Raw genomic sequence first — 16,658 nt, forward strand, 5'->3', positions numbered from 1 at the left:
TAACTTTCTCACTCATTATTCACAATTCATTCAAGACTATCTGTAATCATGGTGTATCCAAATTAAATGTAGTGTTTAGAAACATTCCATTTCCTTTACAATCAAAGTGACACAATACATAATTTACCATTCATTTATATCTAAACACAACCAAAACAAACCTGATGTAATCATTGCGTGCTAGGAATCTGGGATCAAATACTACACTTTTGAATACTTTAATACACATACACTGCTCTTTCCATTTCATAGACTGACCAGGTGAAAGCTATTATCCCTTATTGATGTCACTTGTTAAATGCATTTCCAATCAGTGTAGACGAAGGGGAGGATAAAGGTTAAAGAATAATTTTAAGCCTTGAGACATGGATTGTGTATGTGCCATTCAGAGGATTAATAGGAAAGACTAAATATTCAAGTGTCGTTGAATGGGGTATGGTAGTAGGTACCAGGCACACCAGTTGTGTCAAGAACTGCAACGCTGCTGAGTTTCACACGCAGCAGTTTCCTGTGTGTATAAAGAATGGTCCACCACCCAAAGGACATCCAGTCAACTTGACAACTGTGGGAAGCATTTGGAGTCAACATTGGCCAGCATCCCTGTGGAATACTTTTGACACCTTGTAGAGTCCATGCCATGACAATTGAGGCTGTTCTGAGGGCAACTCAATATTACAGGCAACTCTCGGGTCGACCAAGATGTTGTTTTTTTTAAGTCGGGAACATCCCTAAACCTTTGATTACAAAAAAGCCTAGATATAAGCCTAGTTTTTATGTTCAAGTCATAGTGATAGCCTAAGCAGCCTAGTACTAGTTTATTAGGCCTTCATAAGAGGCAGGGCATAGCTGCAATGGATCCCTTTAAGTTAAATAATCATCTTCCTGAGTCAGACTGGGTTAGACCTACTGATTGTTGAGACTGGGAACCATCAACCCCCCACTTGACAGTACAGAGTGTCTGATGCACTCGTCATTTCTCTGACAAGCAGATTTTTCCTTGGTCAGCAGTATGGTCAAAGTTCATGAATCACCAGCCTGCCAGGAAGACTTCATCAGGTGTCATCTCAAAGTTTACAAAGTTGGCAAGCCTGTCTAAACACAAACACCTGGGAATTAGTGTTTAACAAGATAGTAGAGTTTTACAGAGAGTGGAATGGACGTTATGTACTGCCTAGAAAGGGTGCCTCGTCTATGCGGGACACATTTAATGTGGCTACCATCCACTTGCACTGCAGGAAGGAGAGGACCATCCTAATTAAAAAGTTAAATTATTTTTAAGTTAGCCTTTTTAGATAAAACTAAATATATTCACAGGTCACCAAATACCTGATTAAAACAGACTGTTTTCCAATGAAGGTCTACAGTAGCCTCAACAGCACCCTCTGCGGTAGCACCATGGTGTAGCCGGAGGACTGCTACTTTCCATCCTCCTCTGGATACATCGACTTCAATACAAAACCTAGGAGGTTCATGGTTCTCACCCTCTTTCATACTTAAACAGTAATTTTGACCACGTCTTCCAACCCAGAGCTCCTGCAGCATGAACTGACATGTTGTCCACCCAAAGGAGAGAATGAATCTAGTACTGCAAGCATAAGCTACAGCTAGATAGCACTGCATAAAATGTGGTGAATAGTTGACTCAAAAGAGAAAGACAATAGTTGAACAGTTTTGAACAAATTAATTTCTTAAGCAGCAGAGACCTATAATATAGATATTTTTAGTTTTTACTTTCACTTAGCTAGCTAATGCAGCTAGCTAATTTAACCCACTCAAACACCCAGCTCAAACAGAGGAATGCTATTTATGTTCGCTAGCTGGCTAAGGCTATGCAACACTGGAATTCTTCCAAGTCAAGGTAAGCTTTTGGTTTCATTAATTTATTGCCACTGGGACCCGTCAGCATAACTACTAAACTTCTTGTTGTACACCACGAGTCAAACTCGTTGCACGGAGGGCTGAGTGTCTGCAGGTTTCCGTCCCTCCACTGTACTCGATTGATGAAATAAGGTCACTAATTAGTAAGGAACTCCCCTCACCTGGTTGTCCAGGTCTTAATTGAAAGGAAAAATCCAAAACACTAGGCCCTCCATAGAATGAGTTTAACACTCCCTGCTGTACAGCGTGATAGTAACAGGTTTACTAACGCGTTAGTTCTAGTAGCTATGTCGTTAGCTAATATGGTGACAACGATGTAGGCTGTGTGTAGCGGTTATAGTATAAAGGTTTGGCTTTGAATGTTTTTTTTCCACCTGCTCACAGACAGCTGTTGTGTTGTGCACTGAAGTCCACAATCGAGGGGAAAAATTGAGAGCGCATAGATACGAGAAGGAATTATACAATGAGCAAAGGGATGAAGCGGTTTGTATGTGGCCACTATGAAAGTGAACTCTGTGTGCGTAGGTGATCAGAGATGTGTTCATTCCAATGATTTTGTTAACTTCTTAAACTGAAGCAAACAGAACAGTGATAAACTTACCTGAATTTGTCCAATAGAAACTATTTGTAACTGTTTGGACTAATGATTACACCCTAGATCAGCTAGATGCAGGTAAGTGTGTAGGGCAGTATTGAATGTGTTACTGTGGTTCCCCTTGATTACTCCAACTTGCCTCTCGACCTGTGCAACTACGTTATACAATTTCCTTCGTAGGTTAAGTTGTAACAACCTCATGTGATGGATATAGGGAAACTTTGAGTATCATGTAGTAGGTTAAATCTGTCGAAGCTGGGTAAATGGAATATGATTGACAGTTATCCAATATGCTGCAATAGAAATAAGGCCATACTCCCTAATCTTAAACAGCACCGACAGTCACTGGTGCACTGCCTCTTGGGTAGGCAGTAGCCCTCCCTTCCGCTAACTAACGTTAGCTAGCTAGCTACCTACCTACCTACCAAGTTATCGACAGCAAGTTACAAAAACCGTTCAAACTACATATCTTACATTGTTCGCCAAAAAGTTTACCCTCTCGATACTACATAATGGATATCTATGTTCCATATTGTGGTAGTTTGCTCTCCAGATACGTCGGCTAGCATCTGCTGACTCGCTGTCATCCCACTCACCGGTAGGCCAAACCTGAAACAAGTCGGAACAATTCCCACCTAACAAACACATGCGTTCTGAAACATATCTGCAAAGTTTTAATTTGGCTAAAAAAGCAACTGAAAAATCGCAGTACTCGAAAATATGGTATATTATCGCACACATTAAAGTAATATCAATAAAATATGGAAAGATATGACTTACTATTCCTTGATGAGAACCATCGTAGTTTTTTAGCTGTGGCTACGTATTACCGCTGATGTCATGTGCCTTTATGAACAACTCTCTTATTCCGCCCCTTACCGTCTGTGATTGGTGAGTGGCGATGCTTCTTTAAGTGGGTCTCACAGGGGGGTGAACTTCTGTCATTACAAAAATGTAGGTCAATATTTACTAGTGAAAAGTATCTTTCATATGTGCAGGATTTTTGCAAGATTCCCCCTGTCTGTTTTTCATTGATAACACGAACTATTCAACCACACCCATAAAATTGACCCAGGTTTAGACAACAAATCAATGTCTTCTTCTTCTTTCTATTTAGAGAGCACACACGTGTTTTAGATTAAAGAGTTAGTTTGACCACACAAACGTATTGTATCTCTGTATGTAAATTATCACCTGTGTTTGACTTGTTCATCCCTATGGTAATCTTGTTATCTTTATTTGTGGTATGCATGTAGACAGGTAAAATTAGTTCTAGATGTGTGATTACACAGTGTGTCCCATAAATCAGATTTAAAAGAGAACAGTATTCATAAAGCGTCTCAGAGTAGCAGTGCCAATTTAGGATCAGTTTTGGTTTTAGATCTTAATGAATAAGATTACATGGAGAGGGAGGACCTGATGCTAGATCAACACACCTACTCTGAAACACATTGTGAATATGGGGCAAGGCCCAGGTGTCATTGCACGGACTACAGTGAACAGTGTATAATTGTGGCCACAAGATTTTCCCACCCTCATTCATTAATGCAGGGATACAGCATTTTCATCAGCATTCTAAATCTTTAAGGCAATAAAATGAGGCAAAAATACAAGAAAGCAAACATGATTTTTATTGAAACAGTTATACTGATAAATGACAGAGATGGTTGTCATGAAGTTTCCATGTTTAATTAAAATAAAAATCATGGGCTAAAAAGTCATACATGGTACTTAACATTGAATAGTAAGAGAATCCATGCTTCAGAGCAGACACTCAATTCACAAAGAAATCAGGTAAAAAGCCAGTTTCCATTTCAATAAAAAATATTACAGCTTTTTTTTTTTTTTACTTTATCCATCTTTACATGGAACAGTTTTGTTCACTTTTTTAATAATATAAAAACGCTTAGTACTGATTGTGAAACACTGGATTTAATTTACAAAATAATAATAATAATATTAATAATAATAATAACAAATAATAATAACAATAATCATTCGATTGAAACAAAAATAGAATGGAGGAGACCAGTTGGAGCGGTTTCATCTTGGCCCACACAAATACACATTTTTGGGGAGGAAATACCGATTGGCATTGAAGTCTACCTGACACACACATACACACAAACACAGTATCAGGTCTTTGAGTCTTTCTCATTGCCATTTACAGTGTTATGGGCACAACGACAAGACACTCTCTAAGCATTCATGAGCCTCTGAGGGATCACTCTCATTGGCTGATCAAAACCTTTTCATTGTCAATCAAGTTCGATGGGCTAATAGTGGCCCTCCGGAAAATGCCCTACTCCCCCAGTACACAGGATAGCAAAATACAGGCAATAGGACCATTTTAAAGTGTCTCAGCATTTGGAGGAGGGGAAAAACCTGCCAGGGGAGAGGAACTTGTATCCATTGCCAGCAGGTAGTCTGATTGAGCGAGCACCAGGGCTGCTGCTAGTGGAAATAGTGGGCGAGGGGGCCATCTTTCTGGGGTTGTGTCCGTTGGAGGGGTTCTTGCTGCCCCTGTCCAGCGAGTGCAGCCCCAGCTCCCGCAGCTCCAGGCTGTCTTGGGCGTCGCTGGGGGAGCAGTGTCGTGGGGAGAGGTTCAGAAGGCTCAGCACATCTCTCTTGGCAGAGACCAGGGATCCTGGGGTGCCACGGAGAGCACGGACTGGACCCAGATGTTGCTGTTGTTGCTGGGCTGCTGCATTGGCCCAGAATGTCTTCAGGTTGTGGATGGCCACAACCTTCTCATCAATTACTCCCCGTCTGAGGCGGTCCAGGTCTGGGGCATCGGCAGGGCTGGAGCAGGCAGAGCCCGTGGAGGAGTAGGAGAGAGCTGGAGATGGGGCACTGCCAGCTGGGGACTGGTGGCCAGAGCTGGGGGACACGTTACTGGGAGAGCGGGAGATGTGCCCACTATAGGGGGAGCTAGGGTATTTTAGCTTGAACTGGGCATGGCTGTCCAGGGTGGGGGAGGGGTGACTGCTATCCTTTAGGGAGGTCTCCGAGGCTGCAGGGCTGTTGTAACCAGAGCTGATCTTCTGCAGAGAGGAAGAGCGGGATGGAGGTTTGGGTCGTGGGGAGGACTGGGCGCGGACACTGGCGCTGCTACTGGGACGGCTGAAGGCGCTGGTCTCTGAGGAGCGGAAGGCAGAGCTCCGGGCTGTGGCCCCAGCTGCAGCCCCCTCAACCCCAGCCCGCTGTAGACTCCCCACTGCCCGCAGGTGGCTTTGGGTCTCCTCCAGGATCTTCTGGGCCAGCTCTTGGGGATCCAGAGGAACAGTCTTCTCTTCCTGGGATTTGACGGTGCTGTCTGTCTCAGTGCTGGACTGGTCCGACTCACCTGTGTCTGAGCTGCTCACCTTGCCTGGCACCTTCTGGAAGGGAGAGTTGGAGCTAGGAACCAGGCTGGTCTTGACAGGGGAGGTGGGGGTGCTGACACTGCCTCGTGACGACACAGACACCTGGTAACCCCGCCCAGTGCCTGAGCTGGACCCCCCAACAACACCCCTGCCCCCGCGGTGGAGGTGGCGCTGACCATGACCCAGAGGTAGAGGCAGGGAGTCACAGTGGCTTCCCAGAGGCTCACTGCTGATGATGGAGAAGCCTTCATACTCCTCGTCATCTCCCCGGCCCCCTCCTACTGCTGCAGCCGCCCCGTGAGGAGAGGAGCGACTGCGGGGAACGTGTGGGTGTTTGTGGGCAGAGAAGTGTGCTGTGGCCCCACCACGCTGTCGATGGCCCAGGAAGTCACACTCTGACTTGGACGCAAAGCTCATGGTTGAGGCCACGGAGCTCAGGCTGTAGACGGAGATGGCATCTGAGGCCAGATTGTCCAGGCAGGGTGGGGAGAAGGGTGGGTTGGGGTAGCCCAGCGGTAGGGGGTTGGAGACAGACTGGGCCGAGGCCAAGGACTCCAGGGAGGACGAGCTGTCCAGGCTGAGACGCTTTGGCAGCTCTGTGGAGTCTGGGATAGAGAGGAGGGGAAAGAGCGGGACAAAATTGTAAGGGTATACATGAACCTATCATGTATCAATCAACTTTAATCACTGCGTATCTATAAATACGATACTTACCAAATAGTGCCAGTAGGGACTGGAGGGCAAAGTGCATGGTGCGGCGGTTGGCTTGCTTCCCCGTCTTCAGTACCACCTCCTCCTGCCCCACCTCACACAGGTCGAACCCTGTACACACACAGGACAGTTACTCTACCAACCCAGCACACATACAGCTGTCTTGTTGTGTTTCACTCTACTCCTACTACTGACAAATTAGGAAGTTATATTCGGTTGGATTATATTGCTTTTATTGATATCAATATCTCACCTAGTGCAGCCAGGAATTCATGGCACCCTGGCAGTCTCCAGAGCTGCACACTGATGGACACCTGGATGGGCAGCAGAGAGAAGTCCTGCTCCTTCTCCCCTGTCTGCAGCTGGACCAGCACCTGGTGGAGCTGGAGGGACAGAGGAGGATGGAAATACAGGAGGTCAGACAGGAATAAAGGAAGCTTTAATCTTTAACTGGTTCATACCACTTTTTAAGGACCTGAGTTGTGGATATACTTTTTTAAAGCAATGAAGTAGAACAAAACTGACAAATGTGTGATGGTTGTGCTCAAGCCAACTGTTTTCCTCCATACACCAGTGTCCTAAAATGACTTCCACCACGCCCATCTTTGTTGTGGCAGGGGAAATGTAGTTTCTGGCAGGCTTAGTAACTCTGCATCTGCCCTTTGACCCTGTGTGGAGTTGATCCTTGTTCCCAGAGGATTGGCTCTTTAGCCTAGCAGGACTACAGTGCCTTTACTGTGGGGCATGGATCAGTGGCTCAGGGTGGTTTAGATTAGGAGGGAACCACCTGTGCCCTCCAGGCCACACACACCCTCACTGTTTAGGGATTATTCATCCTGGAACAGAGACACCTTTGTTCATTAACACGCCTTCTTAACCTTTTCTATTCAATTCATGGTCTGTTTGTTTTTTTGCATCCCTCTGACTACCAGCCCATAAACATCAGTGTGACCTTGACTGACCCAGGGTTGCAAACCCAAGAACATTCATAATACTGCAGAGTCCAGCAGTGGATTGTTGTCCCTGCTGCAGCACGCGTTAAACTGGGGTCTCCTAGAGGTTGTACCTCAGTAACTGGACAAGCATGAGATATGAGAATGTGCTAAAAGAACAGAGTGCTTCAACTTCACATGCAGCTGACCTACTGCTCAATGAAACAGCTGATGCAAGAGGGGGGTGTTATGTGGTTTAAAGCAGTGGTGAAAAGGAGAGGGGATGTCAAAGCACACTTACCATTCCCACCATATTTTTAACAGCCTTCAGACCGCAGGTTTAGAGACAGGGGCAGGAGAGAGAGAATATGCTTTTAGTTGCATGCATACAGGCCATTCACAAAGAGCAGAGGAGACCAGGTCCAATGGGGACACCAAGGGCACACAGGGAAACAGAAAAACACCACTGTTGGGTAGTGTGTCATTACACACATACTACACAAAACCATTGAATCACCATACATAGTTGCCTATGCAGTGCGATGTCAGGAATACCTCATGTATCATACATGCTTGGAGTGTTTCAAATGTTATGGTCACCACCAATGTGGAAACAAAACCTGAAATCCCTTTCTGGCTACCGTATTATTCATGTAGACATGGGTAACCCTCAGTGGGAGTGACAGGGTTAACTCTCTGGCATCGTGAGGAAGACAACTCAGACTCAGAGGTGGCAGTGGTTGAGATCCTACTGGGGCTGCTGGGTTGCAGCATGCAGATTAAAGAGCGGGATTTGCAGGCGGCCGGTGCGTCACGGTCTAACTAACCCATGTAACAGGGTTAACTGATTATATAATGATGCTTTGTTCTGCCTTCAGCCTTCATGGTCCAAGTGGTTAAGGAAGTCCCCAGTGGTTCTGATGATTTCCTCTATAATACACAATGTCTATCTACCTCTTTGGAGTTAAATACTACACTCCACTGGTGAGCAGTAGCGCTGTGGTGCTGTGATGCTGTGGTGCTGTGATGCTGTGGTGCTGTGATGCTGTGGTGCTGTGGTGCTGTGATGCTGTGATGCTGTGGTGCTGTGATGCTGTGGTGCTGTGATGCTGTGGTGCTGTGATGCTGTGGTGCTGTGATGCTGTGATGTTGTGGTGCTGTGATGTTGTGGTGCTGTGGTGCTGTGATGTTGTGGTGCTGTGATGCTGTGGTGCTGTGATGTTGTGGTGCTGTGATGTTGTGGTGCTGTGATGCTGTGGTGCTGTGATGCTGTGGTGCTGTGATGCTGTGGTGCTGTGATGTTGTGGTGCTGTGATGTTGTGGTGCTGTGATGTTGTGGTGCTGTGATGTTGTGGTGCTGTGATGCTGGGATGCTGTGGTGCTGTGATTCTGTGGTGCTGTGATGTTGTGGTGCTGTGATGTTGTGGTGCTGTGATGTTGTGGTGCTGTGATGCTGTGATGCTGTGGTGCTGTGATTCTGTGGTGCTGTGATGTTGTGGTGCTGTGATGCTGTGATGCTGTGGTGCTGTGATGTTGTGGTGCTGTGATGTTGTGGTGCTGTGATGCTGTGGTGCTGTGATGCTGGGGCCTACCCGGTTGATGAGCTGCTCGCCTGCCTCAGAGGCGGTGATGAGTTTACACAGGGCTTGGAGAGCTGGGGGCGGTAGACCTGGAAGACACGATCAAAGCAGATGGTTCCTTATTCGCACAAGCTGCATTTAATATACCCTACGTTCAGTAGAAGAGGATAATTATCTGTGTGTTGGTAAAGAACTGCTTGATAAGCAGTATTGTAACGTTTGATATTCAATAGTAGGCCTACACTGAACCAGTATCTCTGCATTAGAGACCTCTCTAACATCCAGAAAGCTTACATTAAACTCCCATTCCCATTCATGCAAAATACATTCGTTTATCATCAAATATGGAGTTTTGTTGAGCAACTATCTTTATTTACTCCCGTTACGGCCGGTATGTACTTCAAAAAAGGTCTGTTTTACAAGCATCTGAAAAAACTCCTATTCACCACCAACAATGTGTTCAGCTGCTGTAGACCTGAGTGATTTACATTAGAGGTGCAAAACAGGAGTTTGTTTCAGTTGCTTGTACATTTTTATTTAGATATTTTTTGGAAGTACATACTGGCCGTAAATGAAGATAGTTGCTCAACAAAACTCCATATTTGGTGATAAACTAAGGTATTTTGACATAACGCTTGCAGAGCTGGTGAATGGGAGTTTGAATCTGAGCTTTGTGGTATAGAGAGGTCTTTAACACACAGATACTGGTTCAGCATACACATATAACATTCTGAGAGATGTAGGCTTGGTTCTTTTCATGGAGCTGTTCTCCATCTTACTGTACTACCTAAAGTTCCATGTCCTCCTACCATGGCCCAGTGCCTACCAAGTATTGACTGCAGAGTGGTGCTACACTGCTGCAGCCTGTCTCCAGGATCTGCTGTGGGGAAGAAGACAGCAGCAGGGATGCCGGTGCCAGCCGAGTCCAGGCGGAAGCCCACAGCGGTCAGCAGGGCATGCCAGCCTGGGACGCCCCCCACCTTGTTCTCCACACTCTGCTGGGACGTGTACATGGAGTTACGCTGGCCGTTCTGAATCCTCTGGAGAGACTTCTCCACCTGGTGGGGACAGGGGGATTTAGAGTATAGTGGTGTGTGTGTGTGTGTGTGTGTGTGTGTGTGTGTGTGTGTGTGTGTGTGTGTGTGTATGTGTGTGTGTGTGTGTGTGTGTGTGTGTGTGTGTGTGTGTGTGTGTGTGTGTGCATGTGCATGTATGTATGTATGTGTTTGACCCTCACCAGGTGCAGTAAGACTCGCAGAGCATCCCGTGCTCTCTCTGGATACTGTAGGATCTCTGCTAGAGCCTGGCCAATCAGGGACGAGGGGCTGTTAAGCTTGACATCATTACCAATCAGCATGTAACCTGGACAAACACACCCACAAGATCAATAGGAAGGAGAGGAAGAGAGAGATACAGACGGTGAGAGTCCAAAGTACTTCTGACACACTTGGGAGTATGGGTGAACTGTGATCTACTCAGTTGGAGGTGACAAACCAAGCCAATCTGAGTTTCTGGAAGTAGAATGTCTCTAACCTGCCCAATTGGAGGGGTGGGAGTACTGAGTGTGTGGAAGTAGAATGTCTCTAACCTGCCCAGTTGGAGGGGTGGGAGTACTGAGTGTGTGGAAGTAGAATGTCTCTAACCTGCCCAGTTGGAGGGGTGGGAGTACTGAATGTGTGGAAGTAGAATGTCTCTAACCTGCCCAGTTGGAGGGGTGGGAGTACTGAGTGTGTGGAAGTAGAATGTCTCTAACCTGCCCAGTTGGAGGGGTGGGAGTACTGAGTGTGTGGAAGTAGAATGTCTCTAACCTGCCCAGTTGGAGGGGTGGGAGTACTGAGTGTGTGGAAGTAGAATGTCTCTAACCTGCCCAGTTGGAGGGGTGGGAGTACTGAGTGTGTGGAAGTAGAATGTCTCTAACCTGCCCAGTTGGAGGGGTGGGAGTACTGAGTGTGTGGAAGTAGAATGTCTCTAACCTGCCCAGTTGGAGGGGTGGGAGTACTGCTTGCTGCTCTGGACAGTCTTCATGGCGTCTGCGAGGGCAGCGCTGGCTTTGGTCCCGTTGAGCAGAGCGGTGTAAAAGGCATGGACGAACACTTTGGAGGCTGACACAGGAACAGGCCACAGAGACACCAGGACACACTGGGCCCCAGCAGCCAGGAAGGCCCTGGTCAGACCTACCACACCGTCTGCTGTCACCTTACTGCTGGACTCCTGGTATGACCTGTAGATAAGATATACACACATACACCACCAACACATGGTTATGTAAACCTCTATCACAAATACTAGACTACTGCTCTGTCGACCACAGCATAACTAAGTAACTATCCGTGGATAACAGACAGTGGACATTTTGCAATAGAACCAGGTTTCCCCCCTCTCCAGCCTCACTTGAATTATGATGTTTCCCATATTAGGCAAGCCGCCCATCTCCTGGCCCACTCACCCCAGCACCACCAGTTTGACAGGCAGCCTCAGGTCCAGTATATCAGCAGCGGTAAGTAGGAACTCCTGCAGGGGAGGGCTGTCACAGATACTCTCTGCGTCGCTCCCATCATCCTGCAGGTGCAGGCTCTCTGGGATGGTGTAGCTGCTCCCAAACGAGCCCTTCCTGCCCCTGCCTCCGCTGCCTCTCCTCCCTCCCCCTGCCCCTCTCCCTCCAGTCCCCGCCCCGCCGGGTACACTCTCTGGGTTGGGTGTGAGCACCAAGGCGGCCAGCTTCCATGAGATGTGGGTAGCGAAGTGGGCACACTCGGCCTGGGTGAGGGCACTCATCACCCTCTCCTTGGTGGCAGAGGATCCAGCCAGGGGCTGGCAGCCCAGCAACTCAGACACCATGAGGGCCTCCTCCTCGGCAGAGGGCATGGGCCCCCACAGCCAGCGGTCCATCACAGACGACGGCAGACGAGGGTTCCCCACCACCGCCGCCATGGACACGCCCCCGCAGGAAGCTGGCCCCGCCCGCCGAGAATGACTCTGAGGACACATTGAGAGAGGCCGATGATGTCAATGATAGAATGACTCTGAGGACACATTGAGAGAGGCCGATGATGTCAATGATAGAATGACTCTGAGGACACATTGAGAGAGGCCGATGATGTCAATGATAGAATGTAACAGGAGCCTGAGAGTGTTACTAACAGCAACTAAAGAAGGTATGTCATTCAAATAAAAGCCATTGTGTCATTTGACGAGGATGTTGACCTTGGAGATGGTCCCCATGCCCCGGATGGAGGGCACAGCGATGAGGCTGAAGCGTTCATACAGGTACTCATTAGAGGAGCTGCCTTTCAGCAGGGCGAAGGGGATGAGGTACAACTCCCCCTCCAACACCAACACCAGCTGTCTGTGTCTGCCCACGGGACCACTGGAATGCATCAGGCCCTGGACAGGGAGAGATTAGTATTGATATTATAATTACTATAGTATAAACACTACCTCTCTCTCTTTCTCTGTCCCCCCTCTCCTTTAAAATACACACACGCCACGCACAAACTGGTCATGGGGACATATGCTCACCCCTTCCATGGGTGCGATGAGCAGGTCGTAGAGGGCACGGAGAGGAGGTTTGCTGAGGCTGCTTGGTCGGCGGGGCAGAGAGGAGCAGCCATCTTTGGCTGGGGACATTGTGTTACTGAACAGGCTGGTCATACTCTGGCAGCTCCTGCAAAACACACAAACACAGTGCTCATTTCATAAAGAGCAGCACTCTAAACTGTTTGAATAGAGAATTGGTCATTACGGCTATTCACACTGGCACATACGGCATAGCGGTGTTAGGCAGCTGACCAGGCACACACGCACGCACACACACAGTACTGGTAATGGTCTTTCCAGTTGAGGAACTGTGCCTAGAGCCAGCCAGCCTGCCGCAGAGTGCTGCATCAGAAGTCCCCCCTGGTGAGATGCAGCAGAGTCAGCCACAGCAGAAGTTCCTGTGGGCAATGTATTAATGGCACAACACTGTACTGCAGCATGGCACGGAGGGAGTGATACTGCCCAGCACATTGACTCCTGATGTCCTGTCTCTCTTCCTGTTTCTGCCCTTCATAATGCTCTCTCAGACCTGGACTAGAGAGTCCACTTCAGATCCCCTTCACATTCTAAGTCTCAATGGAAGAATGCACAGTTATATTTTCTGTTCTGAGACAACAATAATAATCATTTGTGCTTTTGAGACAATATACATGTCCACTAGATGGCGATGTGGGTCTGTAGCACTGTGGAGGGGAGTGTAGCGTGATAGACTCACTGCAGGAGAGGGAGGGAAAGTGACACCTCCCTGCTCAGGTGAGGTGAGCTGTGTGATGAAGAGAGAGTGATGGCTCCCTGCTCAGGTGAGGTGAGCTGTGTGATGAAGAGAGAGTGATGGCTCCCTGCTCAGGTGTTGTGAGCTGTGTGATGAAGAGAGAGTGATGGCTCCCTGCTCAGGCGGGGTGAGCTGTGTGATGAAGAGAGAGTGATGGCTCCCTGCTCAGGTGAGGTGAGCTGTGTGATGAAGAGAGAGTGATGGCTCCCTGCTCAGGTGAGGTGAGCTGTGTGATGAAGAGAGAGTGATGGCTCACTGCTCAGGCGAGGTGAGCTGTGTGATGAAGAGAGAGTGATGGCTCCCTGCTCAGGTGTTGTGAGCTGTGTGATGAAGAGAGAGTGATGGCTCCCTGCTCAGGAGAGGTGAGCTGTGTGATGAAGAGATAGTGATGGCTCCCTGCTCAGGCGGGGTGAGCTGTGTGATGAAGAGAGAGTGATGGCTCCCTGCTCAGGCGAGGTGAGCTGTGTGATGAAGAGAGAGTGATGGCTCCCTGCTCAGGTGAGGTGAGCTGTGTGATGAAGAGAGAGTGATGGCTCCCTGCTCAGGTGAGGTGAGCTGTGTGATGAAGAGAGAGTGATGGCTCCCTGCTCAGGCGAGGTGAGCTGTGTGATGAAGAGAGAGTGATGGCTCCCTGCTCAGGCGAGGTGAGCTGTGTGATGAAGAGAGAGTGATGGCTCCCTGCTCAGGCGAGGTGAGCTGTGTGCCACTGCCACGCTGAGCTGAGAGCTGTGGTAATGGCCGCCGTGGACCTGTAAGCCTTCCACTCTGTGGAAGGCCCAAGCTCAACAGCGCACACTGCTACTGCTATCCATCTGCTGTAACAGCCAGTCCCCCCCCCCCCCCCCCCCCCCGCGACCCCCTCCATCCTGCCCTCCTGGTGGCCCCAAGCAACTGGCTCTCATCCAGCCCCCTAGCACGCTCCAGTCTCTCTCTCCCAGGCCCTGGAACAGGCCACCGAGGGAAAGCCAACAGACTGTTGTTTGCCTAACAGGAGGAGTGTGAGAATGGGGGTCAAGTGAAGAAAGGTGCAGAGGGATAAAAAAGAGAGAAGGTTTGACCAAGAGGAAGGGAAATAGTGAGAAGAAAAGGCTAGAAGCAGAAGGCTAGGAGGTCAAGGGTATGTTCAGTGGCGCTTTTCTCTGGGTGCAGGTTGAATGGAATGCATGTCAATAAGAGAGACAGACAGGAAGAGACAGTTGGACAAAGGTGGATATGTCCACTACCAACTCTTCACTAGGATCCAACTCAGTTGATTCAGTCATCTAATTCTATTGCACCAAACAAGCCGACAGACACCTAGAGAGGCTATCCTGACGTTCCTGTCTGTGTGTTTATACGTTTACTGAGCTTTTCAATAGAGTTCTCCTTAACCTTTATACAATGCCTAGGAATATCTGAGAGAAGAGCTCTGTTAGTCCTTAGAAAGTGAGATTACAGATGAGGTAGTCTCTCGTGGACAGATGTAACATAACTGGTATCGTAGCGTCTGTCAACATACTGTGGGATGCGACAACTAACGAGGAACTTTGTTCATTTGATCACTGATCATTTGCACAATTACGCAAGATTTTAGTTCTGTGTTTCCAAGATTTAAGATGAGGTGACTTTTAACCTATCAAATTAGCTAGCTCCTGTATATACAGTGCCTTGCGAAAGTATCCGGCCCCCTTGAACTTTGCGACCTTTTGCCACATTTCAGGCTTCAAACATAAAGGTATAAAACTGTATTTTTTGTGAAGAATCAACAACAAGTGGGACACAATCATGAAGTGGAACGACATTTATTGGATATTTCAAACTTTTTTAACAAATCAAAAACTGAAAAATTGGGCGTGCAAAATTATTCAGCCCCCTTAAGTTAATACTTTGTAGCGCCACCTTTTGCTGCGATTACAGCTGTAAGTCGCTTGGGGTATGTCTCTATCAGTTTTGCACATCGAGAGACTGACATTTTTTCCCATTCCTCCTTGCAAAACAGCTCGAGCTCAGTGAGGTTGGATGGAGAGCATTTGTGAACAGCAGTTTTCAGTTCTTTCCACAGATTCTCGATTGGATTCAGGTCTGGACTTTGACTTGGCCATTCTAACACCTGGATATGTTTATTTTTGAACCATTCCATTGTAGATTTTGCTTTATGTTTTGGATCATTGTCTTGTTGGAAGACAAATCTCCGTCCCAGTCTCAGGTCTTTTGCAGACTCCATCAGGTTTTCTTCCAGAATGGTCCTGTATTTGGCTCCATCCATCTTCCCATCAATTTTAACCATCTTCCCTGTCCCTGCTGAAGAAAAGCAGGCCCAAACCATGATGCTGCCACCACCATGTTTGACAGTGGGGATGGTGGGTTCAGCTGTGTTGCTTTTACGCCAAACATAACGTTTTGCATTGTTGCCAAAAAGTTCAATTTTGGTTTCATCTGACCAGAGCACCTTCTTCCACATGTTTGGTGTGTCTCCCAGGTGGCTTGTGGCAAACTTTAAACAACACTTTTTATGGATATCTTTAAGAAATGGCTTTCTTCTTGCCACTCTTCCATAAAGGCCAGATTTGTGCAATATACGACTGATTGTTGTCCTATGGACAGAGTCTCCCACCTCAGCTGTAGATCTCTGCAGTTCATCCAGAGTGATCATGGGCCTCTTGGCTGCATCTCTGATCAGTCTTCTCCTTGTATGAGCTGAAAGTTTAGAGGGACGGCCAGGTCTTGGTAGATTTGCAGTGGTCTGATACTCCTTCCATTTCAATATTATCGCTTGCACAGTGCTCCTTGGGATGTTTAAAGCTTGGGAAATCTTTTTGTATCCAAATCCGGCTTTAAACTTCTTCACAACAGTATCTCGGACCTGCCTGGTGTGTTCCTTGTTCTTCATGATGCTCTCTGCGCTTTTAACGGACCTCTGAGTCTATCACAGTGCAGGTGCATTTATACGGAGACTTGATTACACACAGGTGGATTGTATTTATCATCATTAGTCATTTAGGTCAACATTGGATCATTCAGAGATCCTCACTGAACTTCTGGAGAGAGTTTGCTGCACTGAAAGTAAAGGGGCTGAATAATTTTGCACGCCCAATTTTTCAGTTTTTGATTTGTTAAAAAAGTTTGAAATATCCAATAAATGTCGTTCCACTTCATGATTGTGTCCCACTTGTTGTTGATTCTTCACAAAAAATACAGTTTTATATCTTTATGTTTGAAGCCTGAAATGTGGCAAAAGGTCGCAAAGTTCAAGGGGGCCGAATACTTTCGCAAGGCACTGTATATATATTCACTTTAGTAGCTCTCTCT

The 16,658-nt window shown here is 47.4% G+C and overlaps 2 protein-coding genes across 2 annotated transcripts in view; both read right to left on the reverse strand.

The window, feature by feature from the left end:
- The window catches only part of LOC110525679 (phosphatidylinositol transfer protein beta isoform), a 42,975-nt gene extending 39,593 nt beyond the window's left edge, over window positions 1-3,382 (reverse strand). The window contains exon 1 of the mRNA XM_021606022.3: window positions 3,254-3,382. Coding sequence (XP_021461697.1) covers window positions 3,254-3,273 — 20 coding nt within the window. The 5' untranslated portion in view covers window positions 3,274-3,382. The remainder of the gene's footprint in view (window positions 1-3,253) is intronic.
- A 701-nt stretch (window positions 3,383-4,083) lies between these two features.
- The window catches only part of LOC110526490 (tetratricopeptide repeat protein 28), a 317,670-nt gene continuing 305,095 nt past the window's right edge, over window positions 4,084-16,658 (reverse strand). The window contains 11 exon segments of the mRNA XM_036979789.2: window positions 4,084-6,443; window positions 6,553-6,660; window positions 6,803-6,932; window positions 7,783-7,806; window positions 9,074-9,150; window positions 9,888-10,119; window positions 10,299-10,423; window positions 11,035-11,282; window positions 11,508-12,037; window positions 12,266-12,445; window positions 12,581-12,725. Coding sequence (XP_036835684.2) covers window positions 4,834-6,443; window positions 6,553-6,660; window positions 6,803-6,932; window positions 7,783-7,806; window positions 9,074-9,150; window positions 9,888-10,119; window positions 10,299-10,423; window positions 11,035-11,282; window positions 11,508-12,037; window positions 12,266-12,445; window positions 12,581-12,725 — 3,409 coding nt within the window. The 3' untranslated portion in view covers window positions 4,084-4,833.

This window comes from Oncorhynchus mykiss, chromosome 6 (genome assembly GCF_057628025.1).
Source record: "Oncorhynchus mykiss isolate SJ-2025 chromosome 6, ASM5762802v1, whole genome shotgun sequence".
In the NCBI taxonomy this organism is placed as follows: domain Eukaryota; kingdom Metazoa; phylum Chordata; class Actinopteri; order Salmoniformes; family Salmonidae; genus Oncorhynchus; species Oncorhynchus mykiss.